The following is a 21,985-nucleotide window of genomic DNA, read 5'->3' as shown; positions in this document are numbered from 1 at the left end:
TGGGGATAATATTATTAGGGGACAAATTAATGAATGAATACATTAATGCCTTTGAATAAATTATCACTTTAATTATAAAGATATGAAGATGTGTTTTTTTACACCTCCCATTTTGGGCAGAATTTAATTTAATATTGTTACTATGCATAATTTATAAATTGAATAAATAGATCTCTATTAGCCATGACATTGAAGTGTTTATGATAACATGGGCATGTATGTTCACATTGAAAAGAAAGTCATTTTAATTGTCAGTTAGATAACTATATTCTTTTATTTTAACACTTTTGTTCCAGTTAATATAATTCCATTGGGTGGGAAAACAAAATTGATCACAGGTAGGTTGTTTGATTTGAGATATTTTACCAGACAATGAACATTCATTTTATAGTTTTGTCTGAAACATCATGTTTAACATTTGCTTGTTACATGTACTCCTTCGCCCTTACAGTTGGCGTGAGTCAGTCCCACAACAGGCAGGTCTGCAGCACGTGGGGTAACTACCACTACAAAACCTATGATGGGGACTTCTTCCAGCTGCCCTACACCTGTAACTACGTGTTGACTTCGCTGTGCAAAAGCAGAAGCGGCTACGAGGAGTTCAACATTCAGCTGCAGCGTGAAGAGGTGAACGGTCAGTCCACCATCAAGAAGATCTCTCTGAAGCTGGATGGGACCTTCGTGGAGCTGGCCAAGCATTATTTCAGCGTCAATGGAAAACAGTGCGTTTTAAATGTTCATTTTTTGAGTAAACTGCTTTGTTATTTCTGTCTAGAAAGTAATTTGTTTGTAGTATTATAATATTCAGTTTGATTTTCATTAGAAAAACTAATGTACATATTTTTAGTTACGATTTAGATTTGAGGTCAAATTCGTAAAACCTTAATATGTTTGAAGTAAAATAACGGATGAAGTGTGGCATTATCACTTCTAGCTTGCAACCATGTCATAACTTTTTTTTCATTATCCAAATATAATGTCAGCTTCCCTAGGAAATGTGTAATATTGTTATCACTAGACTTAAAGAACATGTAGAGATCAGGTAACTAAACCCAAAAGTATTTTTTTATATATTCAGAGGTAAAACGTGTATTTTAAGGCAATTGATTTCCACCAAAAGGTTCAACATGCTACCAGAATATATATTACTTTAAAATAATATATTTAATTATTTTGCTTTACTTTACACTACTCATAACTCATATTATTCCTTTGAAAAGTGTAAATAACCTTTAATTATGGGTCAATAGCTCAAACCCCTATAAAAATATTTTGTTCTCTATAGGTTTAACTGCTTGTTGTTTCTATTATCTAAGTGCTTTGAAATGTGTATTTTTATGTATCTGAGACCTTAGAATAAGTACATGTCTCATATACTGGATGAGTCTACACATTACTTACATTTCTGTTTTATCTAAATGTTACCTACTAATATAAAATAGCTATTACAAGAAGAACACAATATTGGCAGCCATATGTATTACCTAAATGTTCCGGCCTTAGGATTATTTAAAAAATGAAAATAAGGATAGCTCTAGAATTACAGTAGACAGATATACACACTCTATATAGGAGCTTTTCATGAAATTAACAGGGTCTCTTTGACCTTGTTACCAAATCTCCCCTCTGGTGGATACTTTATTGTGTTGTCCCCCATAGGGTCACGTTACCATTTGGTCAGTTTAATATCTTCATGGAGAGGACCAACTCCTATGTGAAGATCACAGCCAAGCTGGGTTTAGTCGTTATGTGGAACGAAGATGACGCTCTATCGGTATGTCTTGGACTGTTCTAAGGCTTAATGATATTAATGTTATTCGTATTCATATAATAATGTCTTATGTTATTATATAACTATAACTATTATTATTATTATTACTGACTAACTGATAAACCCTATTTTTACTTATAACTATTTATAACTGGAGGGAAGAGTCATGAACAATGAAAAATGTAATTGTCCGCCGTTGATATTCTAAATGTTTTAAAATATCAAATGTTTTTTACAACAATTCCTGTTAGAAGAAATAGACTGGTACTTATTCATCCAGCTCATGGTGTGTGAAATGTCAAAACATGTTCACTGCTGTAGGCCATATATCTGAAATAGGCATACTGTATGCACTGTCCAACTTACAGTCATCTTTCTTTTGCTCTGTAGGTGGAGTTAGACTCAAAGTTCCAGAATCAGACCTGTGGGCTATGTGGAGACTTCAATGGAGTCCAGCTTTACAACGAGTTCATTGTGAAAGGTAAAAAAATCAGAACATGTCTTAGGGATACTAACTACTGTATTCTCCTGTACTGCTAATTAATATGTGTAGATGGAGCTGAATTCAACCTATCATCCTGCTTTACTGAGCTGGATTTCTGATCGGCAAATATTGCCTGACCATTTTACAGAAAGAGAAATTACTTCATTGATAAACATTCTATTCATTTCTTTTAGTCACCCACAAGACAATGCTATGCCTGCAATAGCCAACTACGTATACAAAACTAACACAATCCGTCCACACTGAAGCAAAAGAGAAGGTAAAGCGGCTTTGTTTCAGAACTAACACCTGACAAATATTTCTTCCTTTTCCCACAGGTGGTCATCTGAAAACAATTGACTACGGTGAGATTTGGAAAATGAATGGTCCAAAAGAAACTTGCTTAGCAGCCCCTCTTAAGACTGAAATATGTGGAAACCAGGTAAAGAGTGACAGCTTATACTTCGTTCTTCAATCATTCACTGCTTTAAAAACATTGTGATATTTTGAAGAAAAACTACATTCTGACATTGTATCGGTATAAAGTATATCAGTATAAAGTTAAGTTATGATGACTGTAATTCTTCCCTCACTTCTTCGTGGTCTTCTCCTTTCAGAGGACAGCGTGTGAGGGGTTTCTCACCAGTTCAGCCTTCAGCAGGTGTAAGAACCTCATTTCCACCGACTCCTTCATCGAGGCCTGCATGGCAGACATGTGTCACTGTGGTAAAAGCAGCAACAGCAAGTCCTGCATGTGCCATACCATTTCAGAGTATTCCCGCCAGTGTGCTCACGCAGGGGGCGTGCCCCAGAAGTGGAGGACAGACCAGTTCTGCTGTAAGGAAATCTTTCTAAGTTGCTGTTTGCATCAATTGGAGGTGGGGAAGACAGAAAACACTCCTGTCATAGTTTCTTCAAAGTAAAAAATTTAAGAATGCTACACTGTATTTTTTCATTCAGGTGCAAGTATTTTTCATCACATTCTGTGACTGCTTTAAACTGATATTTTCTTATTTTTTACTTATTTACTGCACACTACTTACTCTCTGTATGTCTCTCTCTCTTTCTCTTTGTGTATCTTTCTATCCGTCTGTCTGGAGCAGTGAAGACGTGTCCTTTGAACATGAAGTACCAGGAGTGTGGAAGCCCCTGTATTGACACCTGCTCCAACCCACGGAGAAATAAGCATTGTGAGGAACACTGCACTGATGGATGCTTCTGTCCAAACGGTACAGTACACTGCCTTTAATTATTAATTATTTGTGAACATCTGATTTGCTTTTCATTAGACAAGAATAATGTCAACATGCATAACATGAATAACGGTTAACGTGGGTTAAAACACGCGCTGTGGTAAGACATCCCCCCTCACTAATTGTTCAGAATAGTCACAAAAAAAAATACAAATATGCTCTGGCTGCTACTAAACATTAAAAACAAAAAAATTCCTTAGTTTCTTCAAAAACATATTTTTTATAGAAAATAGTAAAATAAACTCATAAAATGTGTACAATTTGACATAAATGAAAACAAATGACATATTTTCTTTGCTTGTTTCTCAAAAGTGGTTTACTTAAAAAAAAAAAGACAATGTTTGCTAACATACACTAAACAAAATTATAAACACAACACTTGTTTTTGCCCCCATTTATCATGAACTCAAAGATCTAAGACCTTTTCTACGTACATAAAAGGCCTGTTTCTCTAAAATATTGTTCACAAATCTGTCTAAATCTGTGTTAGTGAGCACTTCTCCTTTGCCGAGATTATTCTTAGACAGTATGATTATTGCATTCCCAGGGAATGGACTTCCAGAAACCTTCAGGTTTGTCCAGGTGGTCTCAAAGTTAAGAGTTAAGCAGTTTGTTGTTTTTTACAGCAGAGGATTCTTCCTAGCACCACTCCCATGAATGCCATTTGAATTTAGTGTTCTTGTTGTTGAAGCACAGTAAACTTTGTTTACAACGCGTCTTTTCGCTACCGTTCACACTCAAGGCGTTCAACACTCCAATAATCTATGCATCTTTCATTGTCGCTATCATAACTGTCATGGTTGTCCTTTTCTTGTAAATGTAATCCGTGGACGGTTGTTTTATACAAGAGGAGCTAGCGTTTTCTTTATACCATTGGCACTGCAATGAAATGCCTCAATTTTGCCTGAACGTTTTGAACAGTATCAAAGTCTGGGATTTCCTCATGTCGTCCGATTCATCTGAGTCATGGCATCATTGTACTCCAGTAAGGTGGTATCTCACAAATTCAGATTTGTTGATAACACCAGCTTAATTCAGGGCAGTGATGTGATTCACAGTTGCATCAATGTGATCGCAGGTGTCCATTTTTGAAAATCCCGGGATGACAATGATTTACTGACCAAGCAGTCTCGATATTGACAAAAGCCGGTCACTTGATAGACCAATCAGAACTCAGTATGTCAGCATGTCCAGCCCCTTCATTATTACAGCCCCTCCATTATTTTCCGCTTCTTAAACAAGGGTTTTAGTTTTAAATTGCATTCGTATTTACACTTCTCATACAGTTTGTTACTAAGTCACATGAAAGTTCACATCTTCAAGAAGGCATTTCAGAAAAAAAGACAAAATGTCCCAGAACATTTTTTTCTTTTAAAAAAACGGCTCTCCTGTTTTTTGCAACATTCGCCCCCGTTCAGGAATTCTGTCACATATGTCAATTTGTAAATGTTCTTGCAACTAAATGTCAATATCATCCCTGGGTTCATGTGATGTTTCTTATTTTACTGATCATTCATTATTGCTTATATAATGTTTATGTGCAATAGTTAAACATGTAAGACAAATATATTCACAAGAAAAGTATTTAATATAATAACTGTGATTAAATGTATTTATTGCCTCTTTCATAGGGACTGTGTTCGATGACATTAATAAGAGTGGCTGTGTAGCTGTGGACCAGTGCTCATGTCTCCACAACGGAATGTCTTACAAGCCTGGAGAGACATACTCTAGAACATGCCAAGAATGGTAAGCATTGCTTTATATTTACATTTGTTAGAAATCAGCCGTTTTGTATCGTGGTTGAAATAATGATCGCACACCCAGTTGTCAAAGGAGGGTAATTCAATTATTTATTGCAGCATTTGATAGTCGATTGTTCATGAGGTTACAGACTCGATGTCATCTCACTCAATCTCAAAGAAACTTCCGGTTTTCCTCTACTTTATTGACATCCCAATACACATCCCAGTACTGTAAGCCCATTGGCTGATTACTGTCATGCTTTGAATGAACTTCACTTCCTGTACATGGATAAACAGGTGGTCTATTGTAAACTAAACATACACTTCAACAGATACACTGACTTATTGTGTTTGTGTGGCTGTAGACTTTACTGACTGATTCTCTCTGCTAGTACCTGCAAGGGTGGCCAGTGGAACTGTGTAGGTCTGGACTGTCCAGGTACCTGCTCCATAGAGGGAGGTTCCCACATCACCACCTACGACGGGAAAGCCTACACCTTCCATGGAGACTGCTCCTATGTCCTGTCCAAGGTGGGACACTTGAAACACATAACCTAGTGATATTAATGCTAACAGAAAAATTGAATTATCATTTAAATATGAATATGTATTATAAATACCATGAGCGCTGTTAGGCCTGGGTGCCTGGGGCTATGACCTGGGATCTTTTATGAATTGCCCTGGTTCTCAAATTCTATATATATCAGATTGTATTTCATAAAACAATCTGATCTATTCACCTGTAATACCGATCATGCATTAAAGACATCAAAAACTATGATATCGCAAATATTTTGTGTCCATCTATGTGTCATTAAAGCAGAAGATCTATTTGACACTATTTGGAACGTGTGCTGAGAATGCAGCGGCTACAGGGCTGATCGTTGTTGGCATCTGATTCTGGCAGCTAATTTCTTTGTATCATTATTCTATTAGAGATATAATAAGTGCAGTAAGGCTGCAGGATTAATAGAAATCATGCTGAAATTGTAATGTCAAAATTTCTTATTTTTACAATCAAACTAAATAACAATTTTTACTGGTGTGTTATCGCTATTATCATTCGTATTTGTATATGATTGATTCGTAGTTGATTTTAGTATCCGGCTTTAGACTAACGGAAGTAATAGCCCCAACCCAATAAAGTAACAACATGCGCGGGTCAGGGAAACAATACTAGCTGTGCAAGCACTATGAACAACATATTCTAACCAGTCAGAAACCTCAAAGATGCGGCATAGTGTGTACTGTGAAAGAATAGCGCGATTATTGATGAAGAAAATTAAACCATGATAGAGACTAGGGATGATTTGGTGCAAAAAAATGTTGAATCTTCTGTTGTTGGGGAATATTACAGGGTTCCTGAGAGATATCAAAATCTAATGTAGGCTTAATACTAAAAACCCATAAGACCGTGGTTAGAAGAACACGTTGCATCACAACACATTTCAACATCAGAGACCGCGCCATAGAGACTTCTATGAGAAATGTCCCAATTCGGGGAAGGGGGTGGTTTTGGCAAAGCCTTGGATGTATTGTGATCCTAGCAACGCCTCTGATAAATACAATTACAATCAATATATAAAAATTGCACATATCATTGAAACCATACCATACCATACCATACCATCTTCTTCCGCTTATCCGGGGCCGGGTCGCGGGGGCAGTAGTCTAAGCAGGGATGCCCAGACTTCCCTCTCCCCAGACACTTCCTCCAGCTCTTCCGGGGGGACACCGAGGCGTTCCCAGGCCAGCCGGGAGACATAGTCCCTCCAGCGTGTCCTAGGTCTTCCCCGGGGTCTCCTCCCGGTGGGACGGGACCGGAAGGCGTTCTGGAGGCATCCGAAACAGATGCCCAAGCCACCTCAGCTGACCCCTCTCGATGTGGAGGAGCAGCGGCTCTACTCTGAGCTCCTCCCGGGTGACCGAGCTTCTCACCCTATCTCTAAGGGATCGCCCAGCCACCCTGCGGAGAAAGCTCATTTCGGCCGCCTGTATCCGGGATCTTGTCCTTTCGGTCATGACCCAAAGCTCATGACCATAGGTGAGAGTAGGAACGTAGATTGACCGGTAAATCGAGAGCTTCGCCTTGCGGCTCAGCTCTTTCTTCACCACGACAGACCGATACATCAACCGCATTACTGCAGAAGCTGCACCGATCCGTCTGTCAATCTCCCGTTCCTTCCTTCCCTCACTCGTGAACAGGACCCCTAGATACTTAAACTCCTCCACTTGAGGCAGGCACTCTCCACCAACCTAAAGTGGGCAAGCCACCCTTTTCCGACTGAGGACCATGGCCTCGGATTTGGAGGTACTGATTTTCATCCCCACCGCTTCACACTCGGCTGCAAACCGTCCAAGTGCATGCTGAAGGTCCTGGCTTGAAGGGGCCAACACGACAACATCATCCGCAAAGAGCAGAGACGAAATCGTGTGGTCCCCAAACCTGACATTGAAACCAAAACGCACCATATGTTGAGCAGATCATGCACTGGTCAAGAGGCAGCCCTCCTTTAGGCATAGTATACAGCCCACAGATGGCAGAAACTTGCATTGAAGATGCCATTTCTTTCACATAATTAGCATTGATTTACCTTTATTTTGACCTGGAATTATGCTGAGTCATGCAATTTCTCTTCGAGATCAAACCCTGTAATTAGAAAACAGACAATTAGTCAAGTATTGTTTTGTTAAAATAAATGATTTCCTTAACTTTACTGTCGCAATTCTCCCCAGCAAACTAACGGGAGTGTTTTCACCGTCCTGGGTGACATAGAGAAATGTGGGACAACAGACACTGAGACCTGCCTAAGGGGTGTAACCCTGGTGATTCCACAATCCAAGGTAAGGTTGCCCATGGCCAATGACACACCCACCTGATAGTGTTTTATCAAGACATCAACATTAAACCATTTCAAAGGTTTTGGAAAAAAACTAGATGTTCAGACATCTTGCTGCTATTGACGACTCTCAGCATTTCACGCCAGGATTGGGGTCAAGGTCATTACAATTCCAGTCAATTCAGTAACGAACACTGAAATAACGTTTCCAGTTCTCTTCTGTGTTTTTACATTTATAATTGAAATATTCATTAAGTTGACTTTTGGAATCGAAATGGTATTAAGCCCAAACCTGCTTGACACTTTTTCCCACCTGGAGTCTCACTTTCAAGGAATTATTTGTAAATTGCAGATGATCATCATCGAGGCCAGTGGAACTATCTATGTAAATAGGATGTTATCAAAGTTGCCACTTTTCATGGGTGAGTTGCTGGTTCATGGTTTTCTCAAAATAACAATAAAATCTGTTTGCATAACAGTCCTTTTTAAACTATTCACAGGTGTATACATACAAATGTAAACAAAAAAAGGAGTTACACATAACCATCCAGATTGTAAAGGTTTGTTGTCTACCAGATGGTGACTACTGTAGACATTTGGTTTATTTTCCACAGAGAATGTAACGATCTTCAAGCCCTCTACGTTTTACATCGTTGTGCAGACCTCTTATGGGCTTCGTCTGGAGATCCAGTTAACACCTATAATGCAGGTGTACATCACAGCTTGCAGTTCCCTTAAAGGAAAAACCCAGGGTATGCTTCTCTAATTTAAAGGAAAAATCCAGGGTATATTTCTCTAATTTCATTCAGGGTCACCAGAATTGATGTACACAACCGGTCAACTGTTTTAGAATGAAATGGAAGTAGATTAAGCCTTGAAAGTTGATGCTAACAATTCCTACGTGTTGCAACTTTTGTTGATTACTAGTCATTTAATTTAACCCTCACATAAAAAACTAGTAAACCATAAGTTAACAGTACTTCATGTTTTGTGTAAAGAAACACATTTTCTATGTTATATTTTCTGTTGAAATCTAAAACAAATTAATCTGTTATATTGACAAATATCTCATCAAGGTCTTTGTGGAGACTTTAACAACGTCCAAGCCGATGACTTTAGAACCATCAACGGACTGGTGGAAGGAACGGCTGTGACATTTGCCAACATGTGGAAGACCAAAGCAAGCTGCCCCGATGTGACCCAGAGCTTTGAGAACCCATGCTCTCTGAGTGTAGAGAATGGTACTCCTTTAACTTCTTTCTAAAACACTATATGTCAGATGAGACAATACCCAAATGCACTTCAGCACAACTTCTTACCTCAGGTCAATGACTACTGAGATGCATCGGAAAGCCACATAAAAAGATGTGTTTATTGCTCTCTTTTTAATGTTGCTAAATATTTTTCATAGAGAAATACGCCAAGCATTGGTGCTCAATGCTGTCAGATCGTACAGGAATATTCTCTAAATGCCACAATGAGATCAACCCAGAACACTACAAAACAGTAAGTGATAATTATCATAATTAATATGAAATAATGAATTAAGTTTGTGAAGTGTACCGGTTGACAATGCATGGACACAAGCACAGGGAGGACATTTAATAAAAGAACTTGAATAATAACAAAAACACTACACAAGATAGAACCACCAAAACAGAAGGCATATGCCATTTATAGATCAACAAGATACACTGGGAAAGGAGGAACTTAAATAGGAACAGTGATCAGGGAAACAGGTGAGGGCGATCAACAACAAAACAAAGAGGGAGAGAGGGCACTGGATCTCACTGGCACAACAAGCCTGCCGTGCCAGGACGTGAGAAAAGAGCAGTTTAAGGACATTCAACTAAACATTTATTAAAATAATTACATTTATTTCAATAAAAGTTTTGTTTGTTGTTCTGTGACTAGTACTTTTTTTTTTAAGAAAACTGTTTTTCTCAAGTTACATAAAAACCAAGCCTCTCCTTCTCTCCCTCGTCTGTAGAATTGCATGTATGACAGCTGTAACTGTGAGAAGACTGAGCAGTGCATGTGTGCAGCAATCTCCTCCTACGTCCACGCCTGTGCTGCTGCTGGCATCCTGCTGACAGGATGGAGAAACACCACCTGTGGTGAGAACAACATCAGAGGCTGAATTAAATACTAAATAAATGATGCTCAGTGACTGTAAACTCAAAAGCTGTTCATTCATGTAAAGCGTTTGTCCTTTTTTGATTTGTCCATAAAGTTTATCCATATAATGCCACTCAGGAATTACCAACTAATTGTTTCAACATTATATCACACTACAAAAATGTATTAAAATCAAAGTAAAATGTTTTCCAGGAAAGTACTCTAAATGCCCTGGCACGATGGTGTATGACTACGATATGACCAGCTGTGGTCGCACCTGTCGCTCCCTAAGCCAAACAGACTTTTCCTGCCAGGTACAATTACATCACTGATTACAAAACATGGGTTCCCAAACATGTCACTTCATGGCATCCCATGAGAAACTGTCATGTCATCCAACAAATAACTTTCACATTTTTCATTGGTATGGACTTTGTGTCAATTCACACTTCACTTCACTACATCAGAACGCATAGTCATGTTATCCTGAGTTGTTGGTGTTCAGGCGATGTTGCAGACATTCCCAGAACGCACATTCATGTCTTCCTGTGTTGTTGGTGTTCAGGTGATGTTGCAGACATTTCAAGAGTAATTACCCCCCAAATGATGAATGTTATGTGTATTCCACAGGTGGACCATGTGCCTATGGACGGTTGTGGCTGTCCCAAAGGAACCTACTTGAACAGCCAAGAGAAGTGTGTTTCAGCCTCACACTGCCCCTGCTACTCTGGGGGCAAGGTGGTACCCCCAGGAGAGGTCACCACGATCAATGGGGCTATATGGTAAGGACCTTGGTAGGAATCCTTGGTTGTGTTTTTGAAAATATTACATTATGTGCTTAAAATATGTCATGGCTACATTGAAATATTTAGAAATCAACAGTTGTTCTCAAGTCTTTGTTTTATGTCAAGAGGCACTTCAAACCATTCTCAAGCTCCTCTTGTTGTATTACCTTCTCACTATCTAGCTCATGTCGACAAGGGAAATTAAGCTGTACTGGAGAATTGCAGCATTTATGTAAGTACAAATATAGCAAATTGTGTTACAATACTTTATATTCCCTACAGCATGAAGCTGGTCTCTGTTATGGTCCTACTAAAGGCTGTTGTTTTTACCTTCAGCCTGCAAAAGTCCAATGGTTTTCTTCAACTGCTCCAATGCTGCCCCTGGAGCCAAAGGCTCAGAGTGCCAGAAGAGCTGCCAAACAATAAACCATGACTGTGTAAATATACAATAGAACAGGCCTTACAAAATGTTTTAATACAGTTGTACCAATAGAATGTTTGAATCCTCTCCATAGCTAAGTTTATAAATAATCTGATCAATTTGAAATGGTGTAAAATAACAAAAGTCTATATTTAATGTAATATAATTGTGTGCTATAGTTCACTAAAGAGTGCCTGTCAGGCTGTATTTGTCCTGATGGTCTGCTGTCTGATGGGAATGGAGGATGTGTCAAGGAGGAGCTTTGTCCCTGTTCTCACAATGGAGTCGACTACCAACCTGGGGAGACAATTAAAGAAATATGCAACACCTGGTAAATTAAACACATTCATAACGATGAAAATATGTGAGGAGACTGTGAATCTGAGCACATCGTATCTTAACACACCACTTTCCATTTTGATCAAACTTGGTTAAATGATACATCTTGCTATAGAAATCTGGCATGGACCACACTGATTGGCCAGATTGGACTGTTTCAGACCATAACACTTTCAAAATTTGCCTCAGGGAGGGATATGATAGGCCATAATTGGAGTTTCTGCTGTATTGCTAAAAAGATGTTTCCGTTGTTCAAATATATTATCAACATTCGATAAGAAGTGGTTAGAATTAGGGATGTTTTTTTTTTGCTGAGGGGAGCTGGAATGACATGGTGTAAAGTCAAAATGACCTTTCTTCCAGATGCTCACTGTGCTATTTGTAATGGCATTACGATTGTAAATGTTTTTCCCCAGACTGACAGGAGACACAATCACAGTGCCACTAGAAAAGGGGTGGCATTCCCGATGTTCCATTTTCATTCAGCTTGATTCCTGTTAGCTGGAGCGTCTCTAAAACATGACAGGAGATGTGGCTTAGACATTGGCTTTGGGAGAGCCTGTCTTTACATCTTGGATTTACAGTGTTTTTCTTTATAATCCTAGATTAATGTATTGTTCCTTGAGTCCAGTTGTTAATAAAAGGGCATATGTTTAAATGTAGGGATATTCTGAAATAAGTCAGGTGTACTGAACCACACAGATTGCATTCACGTGCCTCTAGAAGTTGAGTTGTCTGAGCACCACTGACATTATCAGCATAAAGAAACAGGCCCGTAAAGATACCAAAATTGTTATTTCATGATGGGCTTTGGCACATAATCAGAGTTTGTCAAAAATACATTCTTTACAACAAATATTTTTATGTTGCAGTTGTTTCTATATACAAAGTTTAGTTATCAAAAGCAATCAATCAAATGTATTTATAAAGCCCTTTTTACAACAGCAGTTGCCACAAAGTGCTTTTACAAAACACCCGGCCTTTAACCCCAAGGAGCAAACAACAGTAGTGTTGAATTTCAGTGGCTAGGAAAAACTCTCTAAGAAGGCTGAATTTTAGGAAGAAACCTAGAGAGGACCCAGGCTCAGAGGGGTGACCAGTCCTCTTCTGGCTGTGCCGGGTGTGATATTAAGAGTCCAATTGGAATAATTAATAAATGCATGTGGGCTAAATCTATTTAAATGTAAACTAGGTCAGAAGTATGACCAGATGGACAAGGACAGGGAAAGCAACGGTCCCCCCAAACCAGGTACTCCACAGGTGTGGACCAGGACCTCATGTCCTCTTAAAGTTTAAACTGGGAGGAGACTGGGAAAATTCAGAAAATGCATTCCTCATATCAACAACGATTTATAGTGGAGAAGGAGAACTTAGTGGGGAAGGAGAACTGACCCAATCCCCCAGCACAATAGTATAGCAACGTAAGACCTTGGAAATGAGACAGGCGGGGTCCGGCGACACTGTGGCCCTATCTGGGGGAGGCCCAGGCAGGAAGTCAATCCACCCACATTGCCAGGCATCAACCAAAGGGACCCCCACCAACCGCAACCCCCCTGAATGAGGGCCGAGTATTGCCAGCAGAGTACAGCCCAATTTCACAAGTGTGCAACAGAGAGTCAACAACAAGCCAGTGACTCTTCCCCCGAAAGGCATTGGAGGGAGGGCATCTCAGTGGCGACGAGAGCCCACCCGGCAAGACAGCAAGCCTTCTGGTCACATTCACATTCTGGTCACATTCACGCCACCGGGCCAGGCTACACCTAATCATAAACCATGCTGTAGAGATGAGTTTTTAGTAGACACTTGAAAGTTTGCATTAAGTTTGTATTTCTTCAATGCATATGGTCAGTTTTCCCACAGCTTGGTAAAGGCATTCTTTTCAGCTAGGTTTAGTATAGTCTTAAATATCTCAACCAGAACTACCTGAAATTAGCAATGTGAATAACATTTATGAAAACACACATCTTAGTAAAACAGTCAAACCTGTCCTTTTAAAAAGTAGAGAGCGATAACTTTTAGCTATTTTCTATTGTACTTCTTTGGATGTCTTTAATTGAAGTAGCACTCAAAAATGTAAATTCTTAATGTCATGTTTACATCATTGTAGCACTTGCAGAGGAAGAAAATGGCAGTGTACCAATAACCAGTGTCCCGGGACATGCGCCATATATGGAGATGGTCATTACATCACATTCGATAAGAAAAGGTTCAATTTCAATGGGGACTGTGAATACGTTCTCACGCAGGTACGACGATACTTATATATGAACATTATTTTATTTACATTTTAATTAGCCCCTACTGTATGTGTGGTATACATCGTTGCAAATTAAGATTAAGTAATGATAACAGCTAAGGGAGCATATTTATTATTCTGTATTTTAATTGAATTTATCCTGCAGGACTACTGTTCCAACAATCTAAACGGAACCTTTAGAGTGATCACACAGAACATTCCCTGTGGAACCACCGGCACAACCTGTTCCAAGGCCATCAAGCTCTTCTTGGGGGTAAGGAACACTGTTAAAAGTGCCATACATGCATTCATACAGTCAATAAATGTCTTAGTTGATTACATTTGTAATTGACTGACTAATTGACTAATTAATTAATCACTCATTCATTATTAAGGAACAATGTTAAAAGTGCCATACATGCATTCATACAGTCAATAAATGTGTTAGTTGATTACATTTTTAATTGATTGACTAATGGACTCTTTAGTTATTTTAATGTATTAAATTAAATGATTTAAAACATCTCAATGTCTAGGAAACATTTCTTTTGATTTTACATTTAATGGGTGGATCTTATTGTGTCATGAGAGGGCACTGTGTATATGAACTAGTCTGACATTGGAATTACAATCTTGCAGAGCAACGAGATCGTACTAGCAGGCGAAACTGTCAAAGTTATTCAGCAAGCGAAAACAGTAGATGTGGACTTCAAGGTCCACACTGTTGGTCTGTACATTGTTATTGAGACAAAAAAGGGTCTGATTCTAATGTGGGATAAGAGAACAAGCCTGTTCATCAAACTCCACCCTAGATTCAAGGTGAGTTCCTAGAATTTGTCCCTTTGATAGTACTATATCACTTTTCCTCTCCACAACTTCCCATAAAAAACATTCTTGAAAATTCTAATCCAACAACTAACTTCCAGGGACATGTATACTGTCAGACCTATATTGGCATATCATTCTTGATGTTTTTAAAGGGAATAGGTGCACACTAATAAGGGATTTTATTACACATTTCCAAAACACCCTTCCTATCTTATATAGTGCTCTAACAATCACCTTCCAGGGAAAAGTTTGTGGTCTGTGCGGTAATTACGACGGAAATGGGAACAATGACTTCACGTCCAGAAACCAAGAAGTGGTAACTGAAGCTCTGAAGTTTGGGAACAGCTGGAAAGCGTCAACCGGTTGCCCTGACGCTGGTGTGGTAAAGGACCCTTGCACTTCAAATTTACACCGGCAGTCGTGGTCTCTGAAACGCTGCAGCATCATCACTAGTGGAGTGTTCCAAGACTGCCACTCAAAGGTACAGAAACAGCACACCCACTGAAGATTCAGAACTGTATTGATATACCAACCAATGTTTTTACCACAGGTTTTGCTCCTGCAATATTTATTTTGATTTGAAGAAATTCCCCAATCATACTGATAACGTAATGCTGCTATTACAATATGTGGGCTAAAAAAGGATCGACAACACTGAATGGCCTGTAAGACAATGTGAGCAAGAAACCTGTGTAAAAGATAATCACAAAATCAGCCATTCTTTCATTTTAATGTAACTATTATTTAAACAGGTAAGTTAATTGAGAACATTGTAATTGACCACCTAGCCAAAGGTATTAAATAAAAAACAGACATTTATCTACACAGCATAAATACTGTAAAGAAAAATACAAAAGAAAGACAAATATGCTTGAAATTAACATTAAAACTAAATATAGTGAGACACGTAAAACTCTGAGACTTCAGTTCAATTTCCTCCCTCTCATTCTTACTTCAATACATGCCTTGCAAAGAAACGAATAAGGAAAGTGTCCGCTCTCCTTAAAAAGACAAAAGCATGCACAGAATTAAAATGTACATTAAAGGAGCACTGTGAAGAATTCTCCCTATAACGTTTACAAGACTGAATTTAAACAACAAAGCAGCTGGTTTCCTACTCTTCTTACATTACCAAATGGGACCAGAACATTATTAGCTAGTCCTGGGTGGTTTAGGTTCGGGGAAGAGACTACTGCAAGTGTCTATATTACTTCAAATAGTAAGTGAGTAAATTATGGAAGTTGTGTTCCTGCTCCAAAGTTGCTTTGGACTTCCGAATTGTCCTTTTTTCACATTTATCTTGATTTGGATGCCTTTTTGCGGAACAAGAAAACAATTCTGGATTTAACTTTAGAGTGCAAGTGGGACATTGTTGAGGAGGCTGGACTCAGGCACAGGGAGAATGGAATACTTTAATAAGAGAACTTACATGTAACACAAGGTCTGTAGACCTATAATAACAACTCTAACTATTCATTCATCCTTCATTTTATTACTCATTATTTCAGATGCCTTCAATTATGTTACATGTTAGAACATTTTATCTGCTATGTGAATTTGGAGCAGTGCTTTGATTTATGTAGACATGAGTACTGTGTAAAACAAAGCCTCATATCCATAATTGTAAATGTGACCCTTGTAGTGGAACTGAACCCGGGTGTAAGTACAGCACTCTACCAGTATACTACATAGGCCACTGAATAAATACATGACGACAATGTGTAATTGCCTGTCCCTGAAAGGTGGACCCCACCCCATACCATGATGAGTGTGTCAGGGACTCGTGTGCCTGTGACACTGGGGGAGACTGTGAGTGTTTCTGTACAGCTGTAGCAGCCTACGCCCAGGCCTGTAACGAGGCGGGGACCTGCATACGCTGGAGAACGCCAGACATCTGCCGTGAGTCATTTACTTTGAGGAACAATTTATTTACATATTGATTTGATGTCCGGCTGAGAGATTAATCTGGAGATTTATTGATTGGTTGGTTCATTCTTTGGATTGGTATTAATTGATGAGAGTTTTACTAGAGGGGAAATCCTGACTAGAGATTTACATGTGCAAGTCACACTTTTCTCACAATTCGTTTTGAACCCTGGTTGAAATGTAATGGTTTTCTATTACCAGCTCTATTCTGTGATTTCTACAACCCCGATGGGGAGTGTGAGTGGCACTATAAGCCTTGTGGTTACCCCTGTATGAAGACCTGCCAGAATCCAGAAGGAACATGCTCAAAACAGATCCCTGCTCTGGAAGGTAACTTACAATCCCTCCACAGCTTGTATTTGATTCAGACCCTTCACATTCCAAGTGACAAAATATAATAATTGTCAATGTATATTATGGAATATGCAATGGCTGATGTCAATCACTGTGTTCTGGATTACATTCACTGTTTATCTTCAAAGGTTGCTATCCAAAATGCCCATCCACCAAGCCTTATTTGGAAGAAAGCACTATGAAGTGTGTTAGCAAGGAGGAGTGTGGTTGCTACGATGGAAACGGGCATCATTACAATAAGGGAGAAGTGATGCCTTCAAACAAGAACTGTTATACATGGTATATTTTTTTTTAACCAAAATATTTAAATATAAATATTATGTGTGTATCAGGGTTGGGGTCAACTTCATTTTAATTGATAACTATAAGTTCAGTAAGTACACTAGCACATTCATTGGAATTCTCAGTGCTTTAAAATGAGGAAAATGTGATTTTGAAATTAATTCACAAGGCCATGGAAACAGTCCAAATACAAAGTTGATTTTGTCTGCAAATCCTTTGCATGCAATGATCAATGGAAGTCTGCAACCCATAGATAATCTTTTTACAGATTTTACATAATGGCAAGAAAGCCCTCATGTTGTCTGACATTAGCAAAATGTATTCTAAAATGGAATGGTTAGAATAAAGACTAGACATTGACAGCTGTCTTTTACATGCACTGCAAGTGCAAATAAATTCACTGCCTTAAAAGGATCAGCTGGGTAGTCAAATGTCCAACCAATTTTAATACCCTAAAATGAGGAGTTGGGTTAGAAAACATGCTCTAATTTCAAAAAACAGATATGGATGTGGAAATTACTCATACTGCAGCAATAACCCAACACAAATGTTACAGTGTATTCTATTTTTTTCCCAAGTCATTGCTCACCAACTAAGGACCATTGCAAATATAATATCCAAGGTAAGGACTGTCATTTTTCTGTAGGATTAGTTCTGCAAACGGATACATAAACCTACATTATTAACAAGAAGGTACCAACTTGATAATAATTTTCCCTTGTATATTGCAGCTTGCAGTTGTATATATAACGGAAAAACTTTCCCATATGGAACAACTATATATTATGTAACTGATGGAGATGGCACCTGTATTACTGCCATGTGCAAAGAAAATGGAACCATTGAAAGGACGATAGAACCCTGCAAGACCACCACAAGACCTACAACAACATTAATAGCGAAGACACCCACCAATGGGCCGACCCCAACAATATTTTTCTCAACATCCCCTGCCCATACCCCAGCACATTCCACAACATTTAGTCCAAAATCAACAACACAGGTCACCAAAGCCCCAACCACTATTACTAAGACAACAACCACTAAGACTTCCCCCTGCACCACCACACCTGTTTGTGAATGGACAGACTGGATGGACAATTCCTACCCCTCAATGGAAAAGGGGGGTGAAATTGAATCCATATCTGGTGTTCATAATTGCAGCAAACCCGTGGAAATAGAATGCAGACCCAAAATAAACAACAACATTTATTTTAATGTTAATCATCAAAATGTTGAATGCAATCCAAATGTTGGACTGATTTGCCACAATAAGGATCAAATGCCACCATGGTGCTACAACTATGCAATTAGACTCAAATGTTGTGTTGATGAATGTATTAAAATAACAACACAAAACCCAATTATAGAAACCAAAAGCCCAATGACAACTGAACATCCAACTGTGCCGCCATCAACCACCAAAGCAACTGAAAAACCAACAACAATAAAAACCACAACCTTGAAGATGACTGAACATCCAACGACTGTAGTATCCTCAACCCCCAAAACAACTAAACATCCAACGACTGTAGTACCCTCAACCTTGAAGACAACGGAAAAACCATCAACTGTACAGACCACAACCTTGAAGACAACTGTAAAACCAACAACTGCAACAACCTCAACCACCAAGACAACTGACTTTACAGTAATCACAAATCCCACAGCGACAGAAAGAACTGCACAAACAGAACATCAGGTCTCAACCATTGTGACTGAAAATTCCACTGCACAACCCTCCACCATCAAAACAACTGTTAAACCAACAACTGTTCGATCCTCAACCCCCAAGACAACTAAACATCAAACAACTGTACAGCCCACGAAGACAACTGAAAAACCAACTGTATCGTCATCAACCATTAAGACAACAGAAAAAACGTCAACCACCAAGACAACTGGAAAACCAACGTCTGCACAACCCACAACACTGAAGACAACTGAAAAACCAACAACTGTAAAACCCTCAACCATTAAGAGAACAGAAAAAACATCAACCACCAAGACAACTGGAAAACCAACAACTGTACAACCCTCAACCATTAAGACAACAGAAAAAACGTCAACCACCAAGACAACTGGAAAACCAACATCTGCAAAACCCACAACTGTACAGCCCACAACCTTGAAGATAACTGAAAAACCAACAACTGTAAAACCCTCAACCACTAAGACAACAAAAAAAACGTCAACCACCAAGACAACTGGAAAACCAACAACTGTAAAACCCTCAACCATTAAGACAACAGAAAAAACGTCAACCACCAAGACAACTGGAAAACCAACATCTGCAAAACCCACAACTGTACAGCCCACAACCTTGAAGACAACTGAAAAACCAACAACTGTAAAACCCTCAACCATTAAGACAACAGAAAAAACGTCAACCACCAAGACAACTGGAAAACCAACATCTGCAAAACCCACAACTGTACAGCCCACAACCTTGAAGACAACTGAAAAACCAACAACTGTACTACCCTCAACCACTAAGACAACAAAAAAAACGTCAACCACCAAGACAACTGGAAAACCAACAACTGTAAAACCCTCAACCATTAAGACAACAGAAAAAACGTCAACCACCAAGACAACTGGAAAACCAACATCTGCAAAACCCACAACTGTACAGCCCACAACCTTGAAGACAACTGAAAAACCAACAACTGTAAAACCCTCAACCACTAAGACAACAAAAAAAAACGTCAACCACCAAGACAACTGGAAAACCAACAACTGTAAAACCCTCAACCATTAAGACAACAGAAAAAACGTCAACCACCAAGACAACTGGAAAACCAACATCTGCAAAACCCACAACTGTACAGCCCACAACCTTGAAGACAACTGAAAAACCAACAACTGTACTACCCTCAACCATTAAGAAAACAGAAAAAACATCAACCACCAAGACAACTGGAAAACCTACATCTGCACAACCCACAACACTGAAGACAACTGAAAAACCAACAACTGTAAAACCCTCAACCATTAAGACAACAGAAAAAACGTCAACCACCAAGACAACTGGAAAACCAACATCTGCACAACCCACAACACTGAAGACAACTGAAAAACCAACAACTGTAAAACCCTCAACCATTAAGACAACAGAAAAAACATCAACCACCAAGACAACTGGAAAACCTACATCTGCACAACCCACAACACTGAAGACAACTGAAAAACCAACAACTGTAAAACCCTCAACCATTAAGACAACAGAAAAAACATCAACCACCAAGACAACTGGAAAACCTACATCTGCACAACCCACAACACTGAAGACAACTGAAAAACCAACAACTGTAAAACCCTCAACCATTAAGACAACAGAAAAAACATCAACTACCAAGACAACTGGAAAACCAACAACTGTACAACCCTCAACCATTAAGACAACAGAAAAAACGTCAACCACCAAGACAACTGGAAAACCAACATCTGCAAAACCCACAACTGTACAGCCCACAACCTTGAAGACAACTGAAAAACCAACAACTGTAAAACCCTCAACCATTAAGACAACAGAAAAAACGTCAACCACCAAGACAACTGGAAAACCAACATCTGCAAAACCCACAACTGTACAGCCCACAACCTTGAAGACAACTGAAAAACCAACAACTGTACTACCCTCAACCACTAAGACAACAAAAAAAATGTCAACCACCAAGACAACTGGAAAACCTACATCTGCACAACCCTCAACCATTAAGACAACAGAAAAAACGTCAACCACCAAGACAACTGGAAAACCAACATCTGCAAAACCCACAACTGTACAGCCCACAACCTTGAAGACAACTGAAAAACCAACAACTGTACTACCCTCAACCACTAAGACAACAAAAAAAACGTCAACCACCAAGACAACTGGAAAACCAACAACTGTAAAACCCTCAACCATTAAGACAACAGAAAAAACGTCAACCACCAAGACAACTGGAAAACCAACATCTGCAAAACCCACAACTGTACAGCCCACAACCTTGAAGACAACTGAAAAACCAACAACTGTAAAACCCTCAACCACTAAGACAACAAAAAAAACGTCAACCACCAAGACAACTGGAAAACCAACAACTGTAAAACCCTCAACCATTAAGACAACAGAAAAAACGTCAACCACCAAGACAACTGGAAAACCAACATCTGCAAAACCCACAACTGTACAGCCCACAACCTTGAAGACAACTGAAAAACCAACAACTGTACTACCCTCAACCATTAAGAAAACAGAAAAAACATCAACCACCAAGACAACTGGAAAACCTACATCTGCACAACCCACAACACTGAAGACAACTGAAAAACCAACAACTGTAAAACCCTCAACCATTAAGACAACAGAAAAAAACGTCAACCACCAAGACAACTGGAAAACCAACATCTGCACAACCCACAACACTGAAGACAACTGAAAAACCAACAACTGTAAAAACCCTCAACCATTAAGACAACAGAAAAAAACATCAACCACCAAGACAACTGGAAAACCTACATCTGCACAACCCACAACACTGAAGACAACTGAAAAACCAACAACTGTAAAACCCTCAACCATTAAGACAACAGAAAAAACATTAACTACCAAGAC

General features: G+C 39.1%; 2 protein-coding genes across 7 annotated transcripts; one reads left to right on the top strand and one right to left on the bottom strand.

Moving 5' to 3' along the window:
• Positions 1–429: 429 nt before the first annotated feature.
• On the top strand, positions 430–19,709 carry LOC105018208 (mucin-5AC). The gene is made up of 29 exons (XM_034288168.1): positions 430–722; positions 1,660–1,774; positions 2,162–2,252; positions 2,594–2,697; positions 2,873–3,092; positions 3,359–3,484; positions 5,140–5,257; positions 5,646–5,784; positions 7,990–8,097; positions 8,446–8,515; positions 8,708–8,845; positions 9,170–9,334; positions 9,505–9,599; positions 10,084–10,210; positions 10,425–10,525; positions 10,842–10,993; positions 11,179–11,222; positions 11,327–11,433; positions 11,597–11,748; positions 13,864–14,002; positions 14,159–14,266; positions 14,632–14,811; positions 15,062–15,301; positions 16,563–16,719; positions 16,948–17,076; positions 17,229–17,379; positions 17,961–18,004; positions 18,114–19,446; positions 19,697–19,709. Exons 1-29 carry the CDS (start codon positions 430–432, stop codon positions 19,707–19,709), a joined length of 4,959 nt encoding a protein of 1,652 aa, XP_034144059.1.
• On the bottom strand, positions 19,358–21,962 carry LOC117593329. Of its 6 annotated transcripts, none has more exons than XM_034288132.1 (2): positions 21,892–21,962; positions 19,358–21,540 (listed from the first exon to the last, which is right to left on the bottom strand). In XM_034288132.1, the coding sequence occupies exons 1-2, from the start codon at positions 21,950–21,952 to the stop codon at positions 20,063–20,065; spliced, it is 1,539 nt and encodes a 512-aa protein (XP_034144023.1). In that variant the 5' UTR covers positions 21,953–21,962; the 3' UTR covers positions 19,358–20,062. The 6 variants fall into 6 exon arrangements, with proteins under 6 accessions (XP_034144023.1, XP_034144028.1, XP_034144024.1 ...); XM_034288137.1 differs by lacking the exon at positions 21,892–21,962 and having other exon boundaries at positions 19,358–20,190; positions 20,650–21,773; XM_034288133.1 differs by lacking the exon at positions 21,892–21,962 and having other exon boundaries at positions 19,358–20,310; positions 20,353–21,772.
• Positions 21,963–21,985: the final 23 nt, after the last annotated feature.

This window comes from Esox lucius, chromosome 19, assembly GCF_011004845.1.
Source record: "Esox lucius isolate fEsoLuc1 chromosome 19, fEsoLuc1.pri, whole genome shotgun sequence".
In the NCBI taxonomy this organism is placed as follows: Eukaryota; Metazoa; Chordata; class Actinopteri; order Esociformes; family Esocidae; genus Esox; species Esox lucius.
This window is presented reverse-complemented; position numbering and strand designations above follow the sequence as displayed.